The 20418-nt window shown below is 40.7% G+C and overlaps 1 protein-coding gene across 1 annotated transcript in view; it reads left to right on the forward strand.

Annotated features, from left to right (window-relative positions):
* Grin2a (glutamate receptor, ionotropic, N-methyl D-aspartate 2A) overlaps positions 1-20418 on the forward strand; it is a 394074-nt gene that overhangs the window by 296897 nt on the left and 76759 nt on the right. The window contains exons 6-8 of the mRNA XM_005391203.2: positions 13421-13626; positions 19203-19371; positions 19467-19620. Of these exons, the coding sequence (XP_005391260.1) occupies positions 13421-13626; positions 19203-19371; positions 19467-19620 (529 nt within the window). The remainder of the gene's footprint in view (positions 1-13420; positions 13627-19202; positions 19372-19466; positions 19621-20418) is intronic.

Consider the following 20418-nt stretch of genomic DNA (forward strand, 5'->3'; position numbering starts at 1 on the left):
CTCTGGAATTGTTTATTCATGTCTGAGATGAGGGTAATTGGTTTGCGTGAAATGCTATTGACAGTCAATGGTTACTTAGTCTCTGTCTTCTGAAAAAGCACCTCTTCTTTAGCCCATCCCATGGGAATCCCTTCTCCCCCAGTACTTTCCAGGAGGCACGATTTTAATAGTGAGCAAAGCTGTGGCTAAGCTCATTACTGTTTCCTCACCATTAAATCTTCTCTTGGCTTTAGTATTTCAAAGGATTCTCTTGCTGGAATACTTTAAGGCTTAGACAAGCCTGGAGCAAGGTAGTTTGGGGCCAGGGATGAGCAAAGAAGAATAACTGTCAAAAATACCACGTTATCTAAGGAGAATTGAAATTCTGATCACTGTGCATTTCATTATTGCACTGGAGTTCACCCATGCACGAGGGCTTTGGTTAGTGTCTCTGTAATAACTAACAGGGCCTCAGGCACCAACCCCTGGCTGGCCCTTTCATTTGAAAGGGGGAAAATGTCTATCTCAAAGATTTAAATTTATTATTTTGACCCAAATACAGGAGCACAAGTGCCCACCAGAGACCTGACACTAAGTTCCAAATGCTTCAACATTCACAACCCAATAACTTTTCACGGGCAAGAGGATGAAATGCTTTTCAACTGATCGATACCCCAGGTCCTATAACCTTATTTTAAAACTCTGCAGACACTGTCACTGAGGTTAACTTTGAATGTTCAGGGCTGAGATCCAAATGGAATTGACTCTTTTACATAATGCTGAGTGAGGAAATCCATCTGCTATTGGCCTGTTACATGCCTCAAGTCAGGTTTGATGCATTGGAGCCTCCTGCTCCCTTAGTCTGTAATTTGATTACCTTGAACTTAAGTCATTTTATAAATGGTTATACATTTAGACAAAAATTTTGCCATGTTTTAATTCTTTTTAAAATTTTCCAAGGAATGAGAGAAGGAGTTGTGTCTGTAGTCATGCTCAGCCTTCTAATTTTCAGGCTGGTAAGAATAAATTGATCATCAGAACAAATGAAAGCCCTGCTCAGGTCTCATCCCAGGATCAGAGCATGCCTCTCCTGACCAATTTCTATCTCATTGGCAGCTCTGCCAAGGGAACAGACTACTAAATATTGTCCAGGTAAATACTCCCCCAAAGAGCTATTTATTCTTCCAGATTGCAAATGGCATTTCATTTATTTTACAATTGGAAGCTACACTGATCTTTGAAATTTACCCAGAAAAAGTACATTAGAAGGTCAAAGGAAAACCTTTACCATATTTCTAAATAGTCTTTGCGAAGGTGCTAAGAATAAGGAGTTGTTACAGTCACTGTAACAGAGGGCTGACCTCAGGTCAAGTTCTCATTCAGTGTTCTTGCTTAGTCTTCCTTACCCTGATTTTGTTTTTCTTCATGTCTCCTTCAGGACTACTTTAGTAGGTTTCTCTGCATTCTGCTTTCCTTCTTCAGTGGAGCAGCCCTTTAAGGAATTCAATGAAGTTTATGTTTGGGTTCTGATAATAACTGATGCATCAAGGTAAACAGAACTGCATCATCTTGATAGTCAGCATCTCAAGTACGACACGATGCAAAGGAAAGATAGAATCCTTCCATCTAAGACCCCTTGTAAAATGCATGGAAGTCACAGTGGAGGTGAAGAAATCTAATCAGCTTTTAAAGCCTTAATTGCATTCCTCTTGGTTGAAATCCCCAAATTACCTAATTCTCACTTTTGAGCAATAGGTTTTTTTTCCCCCGATCTAGTATTCTAATTGCTTTTTGGATGTTCTTGTTGGTAATGGTGGAATTCAACCCCAAGCCTGCAAAGTAGGGCTCACAGAGAGCTCTGCTATTGCAGGTATTTTCCATGGTGTAATTCAAGTCTTTAGAAGAATTAGCTCATAGGCAAATGAAGGGAATAAAACTATTTCACATGAAAGCAAATTGCAAAACTACCTCTGGTGGCTCTCTCTCCTCCTTCTGTACCTCACATGGAAAACTAAACAAAACAAAATGTTGTCCCCAAAGGGTGAAGGCTACGGAGATTGGGAGCCAGAACCCAGGTGTTCCAACTCCCAGGATACCACTTTTTGCATTGCAGGGTAGTAATTATCTGCTCCCCGTGGGGTAGCCCCTCAACAAACACATATTGCTCTTATTTGTCTTGATACTTCCTTGGCACTAGCCATTAGTGGTCTTGGTCCCATGCCCTGATTTTTGTTGTCCTGAGATCAGATTCCAAATCCTCTCCTTTGCCATTTGATCTTGAGCATGTCATTTAAGTTCCCAGTCTATAAAATGAGGACAACAATGGCCTTTTTCATTATAAGATTCTGAGAATAAAATGAGAAACTGTTTCTTGGAGTGATCTCAGTACCTCAGTAAATGCTAGTGACTATACTTATTAAATATTCAATAATTGTTATTATAGCCCATGGAGGGCTGACAGATACAGAAGTTACACAATAAAGAACTCCCAGGAGCATGTTCAAAAGATTAATTAGTGCTTATGAGAGAGCTCCTTTTAATTTTTTGCTGATTTTTCAAGTCTCTGATGTTATTTCATTGCAATGTGGAATCAAAGACAAGAAAGAAAACACTATTAACTGCTTAGCAAATTAACAGAACACATCACTTTTAAGAGCATACAAAGAATTAAAAGTAAACCAAAGGACTTCTACCCATCCCTGGGGACCCGGGAACAGAGGGACTTAGGAAGACTAGTGATAATAAAGGAACTCCTGAAGAAAATGGTGGCTCCCATCCCAAAGACGTTCACTTTTCATTTAAATTTTACATTTGAGCAAGCATTAAGCTCTTCTGTTGGCTGAGCATCAAGAGAAAAATGGATGGAAATGTGCAGGTTGTGCTTGGAACAGTAAAGATCAAAACATATCTCCATGAATGACTAGATCAGTGCAGTATTCTAAGACGGTTGACACTGTTAGCCATAAAGATATTAGGTAATCGTGAGAGTAGTTATTATAGGAGAAAAAAAATCAACTGCTTCAATGTGAGCTGTGTAACAATTAGGCAATTCTGAAATTTCAACTGAGAGGAATTTAATTAAGGCTCTAATAGCTGATTAAACTCATTTAGGTCTGCTGGCAATTGCCACTGGTTACGTAAGTAACCCAAGAAGAAAGATTTCCATCTTTTTCGTAGGCTGCATTTAATTCTACCCATAGCCAAAGGTGTCATTCTCCTGTTGCTTCTCAAAATAAGGTCGTTAGACCACCCAGAGTATAGTGACCCAGGATGCTGGCTGAAGGCAGGATCCCCATTCCAGATCCCCAAATCTATTCTCTAGAAGCCTAGAACATGCTTTTTTGTTTTTTGAGACAGAGTCTTGCTGTATAACCCAGGCTGGCCTTGAACTCATGATCCTCCTACCTCAGCCTCCTTCAGGCTAGGATTACAGGTGTGTGCCACCAAGCCAGGCTAGGACTTTGCATTCTTCATCAATTCCTAAGGAGGGGTCCTTATCTAGACTTAAGTTTCATAATCCTACCACCTTCAATCATTGGATTTAAAACAGTCCATTCAAAGGAAGCCCATACTTTACTGCAGTATCTGCAAAACAATTCTGAGTTTTCTCCTGCCAGTGATCACTTCGGGCCCACAGCACTGAATACCAAATAGGTTCAACCCACACCGGCTTCACAGTGATTTCTCTGTAGAAGATTGTTTGCATGTACTATGTGTCGATACCTGGTCTCAACACATTAGCTATCACAGGTGAAGCTGAAAATCAGATTTCGGTTTTAAAAAAAAATCACTGAAAAAAGTACAGCAGAGAGAGAGGACACATTTCAACTTCATGTCAAGCCACAGCAGTGTCTCAGACATCTTTGTGGTAGTTTCCAGATCAATCACACATTTGCTTCTGGTTTCAAGTGGCAATCCGAGACACGGAATCACTTGTGTGTAAACCTGCTCTCAGCTTGTCAGTGCATCTGAGGTGCATGCTGAGCCATGGAAGTGATGCTAATTAATGATGCTACTTATGCTAAATACGGATGTTCAATTATTTCACATTTCCTTCACGGCCATTTATCTCATGTCCTTTGGAAGACTTTATATTTCAGGTGGAGAGAAATTGGCTTCCTGTTTGCTTTGTTTGTCCTCCTTAGCTTCATCTTCCTGAAGAGTTAATTACTCATATTTTTCTCCAGCTTGGAAGTAAATCACAGCTTATTATCCAGAGTGAAATGTTCACTAATGTTTTGTAAAGTTTTGTTTTAAAGCCTTTTCTCCTGTGGAGATGAAATCACCCTGTGAGGTAACTGGACCCAGGCAGACTGGAATGCAGGCAGGCTGAACTCCACTCCCATTTTCAGTTTTAATAAATTTCCTCTTGACTTTTAATTTCATGATCCCCGTTGTCTTGTGTCTAAGGAAAAAGGCTGGGTAAACGAACTTTTTGTTTTTAACTTTGAATCTTAAGTAAAAATTGGTGATACGCTGTGGTTAGAGTGAGTTCAGTTCAACAAATAAGCTGAATTTTTTGATGGCTGAGTGCTAGGCTCCATCCAGCATGGCTCACATGGCTGTGATGGTCTCGTGCATGGAACTATAATTCAACACTGATTGGGCCCTCCCTCCACCCCTATACAGCTGGTCCATCCTTGAGTTATATTGATTTTCTCACTTTGAGATCTCATGAATTCACACTAGTCTTACCTCTGTGGCCCTCTACCTTCCAGATGTATGCATTTGCCTCCTGACTCATCACTCTTCACACAGAATCTTGTAGCCACATCCTGTTCTCTGCACTGCACTAGGAGGAGGTATCCTGATATATTTCTTCCAGTCAGGGGAATGAGTCTCTTGATTAAAAATCTTCACTAAATCCCCATCACCACATCCCTATACACTTCAGTCTCTCATAGGCTAAAAGTAAACCCTTAACAGGATACACACAAACTCTCCTGGTCTGCTTCATATTTGGAATCACTCCTTCTAGAAAGCATCTTCTGACTCCTTTCCAGAGTAGGAAGCTGTCTTCTTACCTAGCATGCTGTGTGTATCTATGCAAGGCAGTCTTCTCATTTTGCTAGGGAGAGTTGACTTCTCTCCAATCAGACTGGAAGCTCTGAAGACAGGGAAGCTCCTCTTTGAAGATGGTCCACTACGGCAGCACCAGGGCCTCCTACAGTGCCAGCACAGTGTAAATCACCGAATGCCCATGTGTTGAGTCCATTAGTGAGGAAATAAGGGGGAGAGAATGTTCTAGCGCTTCAGAAAATGCAAAAATGAATTACCGCTGGACAGTTAGGTTCCATGAGTGAATGTGTGTTAGGGCTGAAAAGAATGGGTAGGAGTTCAATAGGTGGACATGAGGAGAGAGATTCCAAGCAGAAGAAGCAGTGTAGGCACAGTGAGGGAAGTGGGTGTTACACAGGGCATGCCTGGAGAAAAGTATATATGTACATCATTATATTATTGTCTCTGCATGTGTGTGTGTGTGTGTGTGTGTGTGTGTGTGCGCAAGTGTGGGTGCTTCTGGGTTATGTTTATGTGTATATGCATGTGGAGGGTGTAAGTGTGCATTGGGGGTCTGAGCAAGTATGAGTGTACATATGTGATACATCGAGGTGTGGATGCATAGACTTCTGTAGATACATGCATTTCAACAGTGGGCATAGGTATAAGTATGTGCAGAGGTACACATATATGTGTTTTAGTGTGAGAGTGTATATGAGGTTGTGAGAACGAGGTGGAGGAAGTGGAGAAGTGAAGGAGATCATTGGACTTATAGAGAGCAGTTTAAGGTAAAGGGATTTGTCTTTGTAGGCAGCAGGTGTCAGGAGAGGATCAGAGCAGGGATAGAGCCATGATTTTGGTATTTAGAGATGTTTTTATGGGATGGCTCTTGAGATTAGAAGACCACTTATGAGGTTACTTTAATTGTCTCCTGTAAGCATTTCATAAATAGATCAAATAAGATCAAACACTCACATACCTTTGAAAAAAGAGCTACATACGCTATTAACCTAATTTCTTCTAGCCTTTTACAGTCACTGTGGCGCCTCTCTGAATTTATCCAGAAATGAAAGGGGAGATGCCAATTTGAGGCATACAGTTTCTAGAGATGAAATTATTTCTTCTCTGAGGAAATATTGGCTGAGTATTTCAATAAGCACTCACTGCCCATTCACAAAATACTCTCCGGGAGCAAAGAGCAGTTAACTTCCTAATAGCACTGTATTTAAATTTTGCTAACAAGAATGGATTTAAAAAATCATTGCAAAGTTAATTTCCCCCTTTTAGATTTCTCTTAGCAAAATCACTTCTCCATCAGAGGCCAATTATTTTTCTTTGTCCTCAAAACTTCAGTATATTTGCTGAAAACACTCAAAGCTTTATCAGCAAAATTCAGTTTATTTTGAAAGTAAAATTTTTTTTCCTTTCTTCTGCACAGCCATTTGGGTGAGTTGAGGACTGTTTCAAAGTACAAAAAAATCATAATAGAAATAACAATAAGCTGTAGCTTCACAACTTCCTTTTATGTATAGGAGTTTATAGGAATTATAATAGTTCTAAGAATGCTACCTAGCACATTATAAGAATTCAGCCAACTTGCCTTTATTGTTACAAGAGCTCAAGCAAGGCCATCACTCCATTGCTCTCATCTCTCTATTTCTTAGCTGAGTGTTCATTTTCAGACAGGCTCTTCCATATGGCCTCTGTATTTTAACAATGCCAGCTAAGTTTCCCAGGAAGACTCTATTGGCTCATGGTAGTTCTCATGCACAGTCCTGGGCCAATCACCATGGCTGGGGGAACTTAGTGAACTGATTTGGCAAATAAAGGACACGTGCCTATTCTTAAAATTGGAGGTGGCCATCTCTCCAAGGGAAAATCAATACACTGTAACCAAATAGAACAAAAACAAAATATGCATATAAAAACAAGCCAAAAAGTTACCTAGAAAATGGATGATGGAAAGGCAAGAGGGCAGAAGGCTAGTGTCCAGATGGCGCAGTGATGGAGTTGAAACATGAGATCTAACGTGAACTTCCTTTTAGAGTCGGGATTCCCCCATGGGTTTAAGCTATGATGACATAACAACACAGCCGCTGTTGGGCAGTTCCTCCGTGTGCCTTTCATAAAGTAACCGACTTGGCACTTCAGTCCTCCCAGCAATCCAGTGAGTTACACCATTGTCATCATTCCATTGTTTAGAAAATGAAACTGAGTCAAAGAGACATTTGTTCAAATAGAACAACTGGAAAATGATCAGCTGCGATTTGGAGGTGGAATGGCTGGATCCACCAGTCACACTGTTGGCCACTCTATCTTCTGAGAATAGATTTACAATTTTAAAAACTCCTTACTTTTGATTTTAGTTTAGAATAGTGTTATATAAGTATAGTACAGCAATTTCTCATTTACTTCACACCCTGTTTCTCTATTACTAACATCTGATATTATTATAGTATATTTGTCACAATTAGTGAATCAATTAATGTGTGATTATCACCTAATGGCTATGCTCTATTGAGATTCTCTTAGTTTTTGTCTAATTTCCCCTTTCTGTTCCATCCTGGTATCTCTTCCAGGATGCCATGGTACATTTAATCCTAACAGCTCCTTAGGTTCCTCTTGGCTAAGACAATTCCAGCCCTCATGGCCACATATGTAACTGGAATATTTTTACTTTTTGTGAACAAAAGATTGTGTGGGTTGAGCAAGGTCAAGACTGTGTGGCTAAGGGCAACGGCAGGATTTGAGCTTGTGCATCTGTCTGTCTGCTCTTCCTTTTTTCTTTTGTCTTTTTGAGACAGGGTCTCCCAGTGCAGTTCAGGCTGGCCTTGAGCTTACTTTGTAGCCCAGGCTGGTCTAGAACTCGCAATGATCCTCTTGCCTCAGCCTCCTGCATGCTGGGATTCCAGGCATGCATGCACCACAATGACCGGCTGTCTGTCTGCTCTTTAAGCCCAGTGTGTTAATGATTCTGAACCCTTTCTTTTGATGCCATGTGAGGGAACATGGGGAGGGGTTTTGTAGCAAGAATTTCTGAAAAGTGAATAAGATTCATAGATGCACATGTGTGTTCATGTATCCACTACATGGGCACTAGGGTGCACATTTGGAAGGGCAAGGGAGCTGTCTGAGGCCTCTTTTATAAGGGCAAAATACGTACAAGAGAGCTCTGCTTTCAAGACCTGATCAAATCCCAAGGCCCTCTTGTCCGGTACCATTGCACTGAGGATTAGGTTTCAACACATGAATTTTAAGGGGACACAAGCTCAAACTCTTAGGGCAAATTCTGACTCCTTAATAAGACTTCAGGGCTTTGCATCATGGATCCTTGCCATCTGGAATGTTCTCTTTTCCTGTGCTCCTGGTCATCCTCTCTTCCACTCCAGCTCACCCTAGATTCCCATTCCAGCTTAAATGCCCCCTCCTCAGGAAAGCCTTCTCTGATTTCTCCACCTCTCATATGTTCTCTTAGAGCTATGTTGTTTTTCACTTTGTACTATATTTTTTTTATTTTCTAGAGAAAATAAAACAAAATTTCATAACAAAGTAATAGGAGAATAACAATAGTTAATATATTGCATATTGTTATCTTCAGAGCAGTTACTCACAGTACAAGATATAGGCATAAAAAATTCTCCAAATGGTATCAGCACAGTAAACTACTGGAGAAACTAATAGTGTAACTATCTTATATTTTTTTCCTTTTCCCTTCCTTCCTTTCCCCTTTTCTTTACCCTAGTTCCTCATTCTTTTTGAACAATTTCTTCCCATTTCACAGTGTCTGTTGTACATTTTGGTTTTTATTTATTCGTTCAGTTTCTCACACCAGAGAGACAATACAATGTTTATACATGTGAGTCTGATTTATTTCACTTATGAAGTATGGTCTCAAGTTGCATCCATTTAGTTGGACGTATCTCAAGTTTATCCTTTTTTCATGGCTGAGTAGTATACTATTGTATAAAAAGACCATATCTTTTGTATCCATTCCTCAGTTGATAGGCATTTGAGTTGTTTTCAAGATTTAGCTATGATAAACTGTGCTGCTATAAACATGGGTGCTGGTTTATATCACTGTGGTATGATTCTTTTAATTTTTCCAAGAAGATACCTAGAAAGGGAATAGCTGGATCAAATGGGACCTCCAATCCTAGTTTTTTGAGGAAACTCCACACTGATTTCCACAGTGGTTGGAAACACTGTGGCAGTCTACATTCAAACCAACAGTGAAGAAATGTTTTTTTTTTCCTCATAGCCCCTCCAACATTTCTCATTGGTTAATTTCTTGATGATGGCCATTCTTTCTGAAGTGAGATGGAATCCCAGTGTTGTTTCGATTTATATCCCTCCAATGACCAATGATGTTGAACATATTTTCATATACTTATTTTCCATTTGTCTTTGATCTGAGAAGTGTGTATTCATCTCAGATGCCCATTTTTGGATGGGGTCTTTCAGTTTTGGATGGTTTGATTTTTAAAAATTCTTTATATGTTCTAGATATAAGTCCTTTGTCTGAGGGACAAGTGATTAAAATTTTTCCCATGCTGTGGATTGTCCTTTAACTCTGTTGGTGATTTACTTTTTTGTGCAAAATCTTTTTAATAAGAGGAGATCCCAGTTGTTGATGCTTTGTTATATTTCCCATGCAATCAGATGAAAAAAATCCTCGATAAGATACTGGCAAACAGAATGCAGCAAATTGTCAAGAAGATTATAAACCATGATGAAGTCAGATTCATTCCAGGGATGCAGGGATCAACATACACAAATCAATAAATGTAATACACCATATTAACAGAGCCAAAGGCAAAAAATCATATGATCATCTCAATAAATGAAAAAAAGCTTTTGACAAAGTCCAACATCTACTCATGATAAAAACCAAATAGAAAATTAAAATAGATGGTCTTTCTCTCAATCTGATGAAAGCCACCTATGACAAACCAATAGCTAACATCACACTAAATGGTCAAAACCTGAAAGCTTTCACTCTAAAATCAGGAACAAGACAAGGATGTTCACTGTCACCACTCCTATTCAATATAGTCCTACAAGTATTATCCAGAGCAATTAGACAAGAGTAAGAAATAAGAGAAATAAGGATAGGAAAGGAAGAGGTTAAATTATCATTACTTGTGGATGACATGATTTTCTACATAGCAGATTCAAAAAACTCCACCAAAAGACTTGTAGACTTAATCACCAAATTCAATAGTGTAGCTGGCTACAAAGCCAATATTCAAAAATCAGTAGCATTCCTGTACACAAACAACAAACTTACTGAGAGAGAAATTAGGGAAGTCACACCCTTCATAATAGCATCCAAAAAAGGAGAAATATTTAGGAATCAATCTAACAAAGGAAGTAAAAGATCTATCTATTGAAATTTAGAGTTCTCTGACAAAGGAGATTGAAGATGATACCAGAAAACAGAAAGACATCCCTTGGTCTTGGATAGGAAGAACCAACATAGTGAAAATGGCCATACTCCCAAAACTGTCATACAGGTTTAATGCAATCCCAGTCAAAATACCATTACCATACCTCACAGAACTATAGAAAACATTCCTAAAATTCATTTGGAACCAGAAAATACCTAGAATAGCAAAAGCAGTTCTGGGCAACAAAGCTAAATCAGGGGCATCACAATCCCTTATTTGAAATTATACTACAAACTTACTGTGATTAAAAACAGCATGGTACTGGCAAAAAAACAGGCCACAGGATCAGTGGAACAGATTAGAAGATGCAGAAACAACCACAAACACACTCAACCACCTTATCTTTGACAAAGGGGCTGAACATGTTCACTGGAAGAAAGATAACCTCTTTAATAGATGGTGCTGAGCAAACTGGCTTTCCACGTGCTAAAAACTAAAAACTAGACCCATGTCTAGCACCATGTACTAAACTAAAATCAAAATGGATCAATGATCTAAATGTGAAAACAGAAACACTCAAACTACTGGAAGAGAAACTATGTGGAAATCTTGAAGACATAGGAGTAGGCAGATACTTCTTGTTTTTGTGTAGTGGACTCCTGTCACCCTACTTAGCATAACAATTCAATGCAATCAAAACCTTCCTTGTTCACACTACAGTGTCAGTGTATGACAGTGTTTGGTGCCGAGTAGCCATTCAATCAGTACTTACAGAATGAAGGAATCTTTGATGAAGACTTCCACAAACATTTGATTTGGTTACTGCACTTCATGAATATAAATTTAGAGGGGGAAAGTGAAGAATATCTGTTCTCCTTCTGGTATATAAATTTGCATAGTTGGTTTTTGGTGTTTGAAAGGCTACTGATGAGCCGATTGGACTCAGAGGAGGTAAGAGCTCTCAAGAGCTAGAGCCGTGTTTACATAGCAGCTTGGCTTCCTGATTAAGTGCTGTACTCCTGCTTCCACCCTCCTTGGCATCCCATGAATACTGGCTTGGATATGGCAGGAAGGGGAGTCGGGCAGGAAGGATTTACAGTTATTGTACTCTGGCAGCTAAGAAGCCTTTGCAACCTCTCTTTCCCCATGGGTTGGCCCAGGGCTACAATTTTTGCCAGGGTGGTGAGTTTGGGATGTGGTCAAGTCACCACTAAAGATTCTGTCCTGGTCTTTGCCTAAATTTATGTTCCTTTGTAACATTAGTAGCCTCATCTGTAAAGAAGGAGAGGCCTTGGGCTGTAGCACGTTTACCATGGCTCAATGAGAAGCACTGTGTACTTAGTGGGAAAACACCTTTGGATCCAAATGGCTGCAGAGTATAACCCTGGTTCCACCACTTCCTTGCTGTGTGCGTTGGGACAATTTATGTAACCTCTCTGTGTTTTGGTTTCCCTGAACAGTGAAATTGAGATTATAATCCTCCCCATATGAGATTTTGTTTGTGTGTAGGCGGGTAGATTAAGTGTGATACTGGCACATTTACAATGTTCAATAGTAACATCCTTATAATTATAATATCAAAATGCTGTGATGGAGATAGGTACAAAGGTATAGATTATTAAGGAAAGCAAGAAGGACTGTATGGGTCAGGTGATGTTTACGCTGTGTATTAAATGCTAACAACAGCAGCGACAGAATAATAGCAGCCAGCATGTGTGTTTTGTGCCGTGCTGTACGTGTTGTATGTGTGCTTGGCTCATTAGGCCCTCACTGCAGTTGTCAAAAGTGTAGAAAGTGAAGCTCAGAGAGGTTAAGTGATGAGGTAATCTCAGGCAATGAGGATTCTATTCTCTTCCTTGCCCCTGTCCCCTCCTGTGCTCAGCCTGTCTGAATCCTCTTTAAGGGCCTGAGACTCATTTCTGGTGATACTTGTGGAGAGGTGAGCAGGTCACGCTAGCAGACAAGCCTGCACTTGGCACTTGGCTTCTTGGATGAGGTGTTTTCCTTGAGGTTGGTATTACAAATAAAGTGCTGACCTGTGGTGTCATGCAATTGCGTGTGGGAGCAGGAGGAGGAAGGCAAAAGTGGGATGCGGCAGCAGTCTGCTCCCAGTGTGGATGTGAATAGTGCCAATAAGCTGTCAAATAGAATTACGGCTCAAAACATACAGCCTTCAATTTGATTTCACTAAGATGCCGAGTGCTGCTCAGAGGGAATACAATCGATTCTGTTTTGACAGCTGCTGATGTACGCTAAGCAGTAACCATCTCCACCCTGTGTGGATTAATAGAAGTTCACCTTAATTTGCAACTTCAGGGGAAGCATATTTGGGATTGAGACAATGCTTCTGACACCTACTCTGCTCCTTTTTGTGGTTCTCTTCTTCTAAGCTTCTGCTGTGTGCTTTTTACCTGCATCTTCCTCTTGCCTGTCCACCTTTTCTTTTCCTTAGAACCTTTTTTTAATCATCCTCCATCTCATTTTCTTTCCTCCACATTGTAAAGAAAAGCACGGAGTCTAGGCTACCTGTCCCACACTGTGCTTCTGCTCTCCTGCACCGCGTTGTTTGCTTCCCATGATATCTACAGGAGAATGATGGAATCGTGCCCAGGTTCCAGATGAGAGGACAGCAGTTCTGGTGCTTAAGGGCTTGCTTAAACTTGTACAGCCAGTAAGTGGCAGAGGTAGACATTCAAGCACACATCTCTCTGATCTAAAAGTTTATACTGTTTCCATGACATCCATGATCTTGGAGCCTGGAAGGGCATTAGAACTACCTAGGGAGCACTAAAAGTATCAGTGCTTCTGAAACACCCCCAGACACACACGTTTGATAAGCCTCTGTAGGGACCAGAGTGGGAAGCTGCCCAACAGACTGGTTTTCTTTGTTCCTCATTTTTCTGCACACGTAAGTGGATGCATGTGTTGAGACGTGTCACAACACAGCCCTTAAGACTGATGATGTCTTCTCCTGTGCACCCTGTGGGGAGGGACTTGCCCTTCTAGAAGTCAGTGGTGTAGGAAAATACAGGTGCGTCTTTTTGCTTGTGATGCAGGTGGGCAAGTGGGAGAACCAGACCCTGAGCCTGAGGCATGCTGTGTGGCCAAGGTACAAGTCCTTCTCTGACTGTGAGCCAGATGACAACCATCTCAGCATTGTCACCTTGGAGGAAGCCCCTTTTGTCATCGTGGAGGACATAGACCCGTTGACTGAGACCTGTGTGAGGAACACCGTGCCCTGTCGGAAGTTTGTCAAGATCAAGTGAGTACCCACAACGGATAGCACACCATTGCCTGTGTGCCATCAATCCTCTTGAATAGCTTGTGTGAGTAATAATAACAGCACAGGTAATTCAGCAATAAAATGTAATAGAAAATATATGCTATCATAATAATAAAATAATAATAGATCAAAAGACTTTAATGCCTGCAGAGGCACCAAGTTGAAGTTTACCTAATTCCAATAGCAATATGATATGGGTAGTTTTGCCCATGGTAAGCTGATAAAACTGATTATGGGAAAATTTAGAAATGCATTCAAAGCCATAGAGCAAGGGAGTAGGCATGGCTTAGATATTCATCCATCTGATTCTGCAGCTGAGTTCTTAAACTTCTCATGGAATTAGCAGTCCCTTTCAGTCTTTCCTCCAGGAAGGTTTTCCTTTCTGTGCTTCTAGCTGCCCCTTCATACTCCCCTTCCCCAGCACATTCTCCTCCCTTCTAGCTTTCATATTTCCAGGTCCACACTTCTCAAACCTTTACAAATTTCCCTCCCTTTGGGAGTGGACACCACTTGCGTGTGACTTTTGGGTGTGATCCACATAGAAACTGACCCGGCTGCACTGTGTTTGTGCCATCTCCTCTGTTGCTGTGTTTGGAGAAAGAGCTGACATTGTGGATTAAGGGTCCACTTTAACCTGTGCACCCTTTGGGGATTCAGAAAGCTCCATGATCAAGTGCCAGGCCCTGATCTTTCCTGATACAGATATTTGCCATATACCACCCTTGTGGGGGACTCACAGAAGAAGAAAGCCTGCTGTTGGATAGAACCCTCTTTTCGGAATACTTTCTGGTCACTATCTTTCAGCTGCCCAACCTCCACTTCTAATTATGGCCCCTGCCTCTCTAAATTGGGCTAGCTCTTCCTGCTTACACTATACCCTGGATAATCTCTATATCTATCCCAACTGTCTCTTTTTATAGCTCACAGTTATTTTGTCTGTCTTTTCCCCTAAATGATGAGTTCCCCAAATTTAGAAGAAGTGTCTTATTAATCTTTGTACTCTTAGTGACAAGTACAGAGCACAATACCCCAAGGTTTGTTGAATGATTAGATGATGAATGAATGATTTTATTCCTCCACTTCAGACTCTCATCCCGGTCATTACTCCCCAAGATCCAAGTATTCAGATCTCAGTGCTTGAGGTCAGGGTATATATTTTATAAAATATACGTGGTTGCTGAGTGTATTATGAAGGCACATTTTGGTTTAGAAGAAATTTTATCAACAAGGTCACTAAAGTCAGGCCCTTTGGAGTTGAAATTCTGACTAGATGATGAAGTAAGTATAAATGTCCCCCCCTAAATAGGCCTCCCCCTTGCCAGTGCCCCCCAGCATGGCTTCCAGAGCAAGAGCTTTACTTCTGTAGACAGCCAAACCTCCGTCCCCTGGAGATAAGGAGGTGAGGCTCACCAAGGCAGGGCATGAAGTAATGTCTTAATGGTTTTTGCTGAGACCCTCCATAATAATAGTGCTGATGTTGTTATAAATAAAAATAAGTCAATAAATACAGAAATATGCCTTAGGCACAGTGTATGTGTCAGACACAGTCCTGGGCACAGTGGAGAGACGGATAGACAAAGAAAGCAAAAGACAAGGTTCTTGCAGTCCTGTGATGGACACTTGAAGAAAACCTCTCAACCAGTGAAGCAGTGGGGCAGTTCACATTGTGATCCGCCTTGTACAGAGAGAAATAAGGTTGTAAGATAAGAGAATACATTGGGGCATGTGGGCGTTCCAGGGCCAGGTCCAGGGTCAGGTTTAAGATGATAAAGGGGAAAAGATAAGATCGAGCCAGACATACTGAAGTCTAAGAGAATACCCTCTCAGGCGGAGGGAAGAATGAGTGCAAAGACCCAGAGGAAGGAAACAACTGGACGAGTTCGGGAAACTAAAGAAAAATCAGTGAATGCAAGAAAGGGACGGGCTGGCAGAAGGGATAGATCAGGGGGACATTGTCAAAGGAGGCTGTGATTTGGGTGTATGTTCTCTGGGAAGAAGTTGGTCCCATGAAGAAAGCAGAGTGTCTGGCACAAAGCAGAGCCTATAACCTCAGTAAGACTCTTCCTTTTCCGATAAGGACACTGTCTGTGTTCCAACAGGGCCATCAAGTGGGGCCTCCTTGCTTCACAATCAGTAAGAAGAGTTTAAAATCTTCAAAATCAGTAGCTGTGAAGGGGAAAACAGGTACAGCACCATATCTTGAGCTATATTCCTATGAAGAAAAATGAATCCAAATAAATTACTCCCCTTAAAATAATTGATCTTTCTGTTGAAGACTATAGACAGATTAAATTCACGTTTTTGGTTCCTGTGTGGAGGTGGTAGCTTGCAGTTTTCCCTTTTCCATATGGGGATGGGAGTCCTCTGTATCTGTGTGAAATAGAAGTCTTTGACTTAGCTGAGATCAACAGCAAAATGCTAGGATCTGTTGATGCCAACATTAGCATAGATTAGATCACTTGCATTCCCCAAAGCCAAAGGTTTAAGGAAAGCTGATAGGCTGCAAAAAGATTCCTATTAGACAATGTGATTGCACTTATTTTCTTGGTAATACTTTCCCAGGAAAAGTTCTGTTTTCTTGCTTCTGGTACCTGGTGGAGTCTGGAGGTCACACATTAACCTAAGAAGCCAGAATGAGCAGAGAAATCAGATTTTCCTCCTAGTCTGTTAGTTGAGTGTTAAATTCATGGAGAAAAATAATGGAAATATTATTGACCTGATTTGCAGGAAAAAATGGCCGTACTGTCAGTTAAAGTCCTAAACTTTCAAATCATTGGTGGGAAGAGAAGAGATTTATTTTTAAAGGATTATGAGAAGTGCTATAGGTACTTTATTTTACTTGATCTTTCCAATCATCCTGAAAAGTATCAGCCTTCAAAATGCATGCTGGTTCTATGAGTGTTGAGACTTAGAACTGAGTTTTCTTGGTTGGTAGGGTCCAACCCAGGATCTGAGTAGAGCTCTATGTGACTTGCATGGCTATGTTTATATGTACTGGCTACACTGAGAAATTTGGGGCCATTAAACTAAACGTCTTATTGGATCCATTTCCCCATATTGTTCTTAGAATTCACCTTTTCTTTTGAGTGGTGGTCAAACAGATTGGAGAAAGTTCATGGGTACATAGGGAAAAGTACACAGACAGTGTCCTTATCAAAAAAGAAAGAGTCCTACTGAGGTTATAGACTCTGCTTTGTGCCAGACACTCTGCTTCCTTCATGGGACCAACTTCTGCCCAGAGAACAGATAACCAAATCACAAATCTGTGAAAGGAACCAACAGGAGTTCCCAATTACAACATGGTCTGAATTTCTGTAGTTACCATGACACACTACATTAGTACATTTGCTTTGTGCCTTTTCCATCCTGGTTCTCCAAGTTCTGGTTTACTAGGACAGAAGTTCTCAGTGGGTGCCTACTAGGCAAAAATTTACCATTGACCATTTATATCTAGAAATGTAATTTGAAGCCAGGGACATGGTGATATTCACTTATAAACCAGCTGAGGTTCCCAGTGAGACCAGAGAATACATATGTACTGTGATCCTGAATCTTAATCCTGGGATGTTTGTGACTTCTGTCTACCCCCACTCCCCAGGAATCTTGACCAGGCAAATAAAGGTTGTGACAGAGGAGGTAAAGAGCAGAGAGTGAAAGAGATACAAGTAAGTAGAGGTGGGCAAAAGAGACCATAATTTTAGGGAGAAGAAGAGAATTTGATGTGAGCACATTTTCAGAGCTACGTATACTAAGAAGAAAATGGCATCTGGATGTGCCGTTGATTTATTGTACTCCAATCACATTTCTGGCAGTTTTAACTCCAACCTGACCCTCTCTGCTCTGGGTCATTGATAGGTAAGGGGAATATACTCACCTTCTATGAGTCTATAGCATGCATCCCACCAGTAATTGTATGTGAATATATGTAGCACACCGATGTGGCTCCCACTGCCTGTGAGCTGAGGATGGCAGGTCAGAGTGGGTCACCCGCTGTCTAGGATAGAGAGTGAAGTCCACATGGTGGTCTTAGCCAGCAGAAACAGGATGGTTGAGGAGAAGGCAGGGCAGGCTAAGAGGATGGTGAAGTTGGTAATTCCAGGTAGACACTCTGTGATCCCAAGACAAAAGTAAGCATTGAAAAGGGTGCATTTGCAACTCAGTTCCTTTAACTCAAAGCTGTAACATCAAATCTGTCTACATTCATGGATATAGCTACAGATATATACCAGTGCTGCTGAGTACAGTGGATATTCAGTTCTATGGTACATGCTCATGAGATAATTTGGGGGAAATCTCAAAACTATGAAAAAATTCCCTACTATTCAAAAATAGCTATGCTTTTTATTTTACTGTTTTTCCATCTAGTTATTTCATAAACATATCTGCTTTTATATAGCTATGATTATTCTGTTTGTATCTATATTTTCCATATGATATGGGAATATATTTTCCTATTACAATATTGGATTTCCATAAACATCATGTTTATGGAATGTTTAGTTAACATTCCAAAGGGTAGGTGTGCCAAAAGTATAATTTGCAAACAGAGTACATATTACCTGACATGCATGGCTGAGACAAAGTTGAGCTAATGGTATGCTCTTGTGCAAAGTAGAGTCAAGTATATTGCTCAAAGAGGTCCTGATCTTCCCCTGTGAGTTGCACAGGTACTTTCCATTGCCTGGCTTGGGAATACCAATGTTTCCTCCATTTTTAAAGGTGTGTGTGTTTGTGTAGATGTCCTTTGAGTATGACTTGGCCAGGTGAATACCTTAGGGTGGTAGGAGCAAATCAGCGAGTACAATCTTGATGGATGGTAAGACAGCTTTAAAGATGGCAATGTTCCCTTAACTTGTATAAGGCGTTTTCCTGGTCAAAGACATCCCTTCTCCAAAGTGTCACCATTTACATTTCATGCCATGTAGGTTTGTAGGGAAAATGTGATAAATGAACATTTACGATACAGTTGGTTTTTTCCTCAGAAGTCAAGTCCACAGACTCCAGCACAGGTAGAACCAGATCTCCTAATTCTTCACAGTTTTCTGGAGATCCTCACTTCTTCCTTTTGGTTTCAAGAATTTGTAATTAGAGGATGAAGTAAAATCCTACCTCACTTGAAAATTTCACATCCGCCTCTGTCTGTTTCCCATATGCTTTTATAATTCAGTTTACATCAGATGACTAAACTCTGGGCCTAAAGAAGTGCATTATAAGCTCTTAAAGATAAGGGTTGGTGACTCTCACCTGTTTAATGGGGTATAAAAGGTATATAGTTCAGTGAAACGTGGACTTTAACCCAACAATTAGTACACAACATTTAGCAGAGTGCCTAATCAATAATGATTACTCAGTAAGTGCTAGCTGTTTTCATGATAACTGTTACAGTTAAGAACACTTTCTACTTGTGCTGTCCTAAACTCACTGTGTGTCCTAGGGAAAGTCTCTTTCCTCTATATGAGACACAGTTTCCTGTCTGAAATATGCAAGAGTGTGGCTAACCAAGTGCACAAACCTTCTAGTAGTAAAGTTCTGTGGCCTTGTGTTTGTCTCCACAGCAATTCCACCAACGAGGGGATGAATGTTAAAAAGTGCTGCAAAGGCTTCTGCATCGACATCCTGAAGAAGCTCTCAAGAACAGTGAAGTTCACCTATGACCTTTACCTGGTGACCAATGGGAAGCACGGCAAAAAGGTTAACAACGTGTGGAATGGAATGATTGGTGAAGTACGTTACCTTCCGTCCTCCGGGCTCTTCATCCCCTGTAAGTCTTGGGTGTGCCGGGAAGAATAGGTGAACATATTGCTCTTTCCTGGATCCAGGTGGTCTATCAGCGGGCTGTGATGGCTGTCGGCTCACTCACTATCAACGAGGAGCGCTCTGAAGTAGTGGACTTCTCCGTGCCCTTTGTGGAGACAGGAATCAGCGTCATGGTTTCAAGAAGCAATGGCACTGTCTCACCTTCTGCTTTTCTAGGTATGTGACCCTCGTTAGTGAGTAGTGCTTTTCTACAAGGAATGGGTCTTCTTTCTTGTGGCTCAAATAATAGGATCAAATGGTGTGTGGAGGTACACGCCTGTACACCCAGCTACTTGGGAGGCTGAGGCAGAAGGACTGCAAGTTTGAGGTCAACCTGGGCAACTAAGGCTGTATCTCACAAAAAAAAACAAAAAAGATTGTGGATCTAGCATAGTAGTAGAACACCCCCGTAACCAGAAAAAAAGAAAAAGGACTAAACTAGACCTTGTCTGATTCTATTTGACCACGTCAGTGTATTCCTAGAATATTTTGCATTTGAATTACTCCAATTCACACCCACCTTAAGGAGTCCCATCATTCATTTATCTTTAACTTGGAACAGTCTGCTGATAAAAGCACTATTGTATACTCGGATGCCAGTCTTAACTCTAGAGAATATAAATTAATAGGCACATGGCTTAAAGCCTTGAAAACATTTAAAAAATAAATAAGCCTGTATGTTCACAGTTAATTTAAATCCCTCCATAAACCTTGACTCAGCATCCACACACATCTTTAACTAGGATGGCACTTGTTTATTTGTGAGTGTAAGAGGGAAAGTAGTGATGACTCCACAATGATTTATGACAGTACTCTGATAAGCAAAATAGAAGTAGTCTGAAGAATATACAGTGATTTAAAATTAAGGGGATCATATTTTAAATGTGACTATTCTTTGATCCAAATAGTTTACAGAGCAGAAAATCCATTTGACTCTTCTTGTAAACATTTCATAAATTCATATGTTCACATAAA

Source organism: Chinchilla lanigera, unplaced genomic scaffold (assembly GCF_000276665.1).
Source record: "Chinchilla lanigera isolate Chin_1 unplaced genomic scaffold, ChiLan1.0 scaffold00041, whole genome shotgun sequence".
Taxonomy (NCBI): Eukaryota; Metazoa; Chordata; class Mammalia; order Rodentia; family Chinchillidae; genus Chinchilla; species Chinchilla lanigera.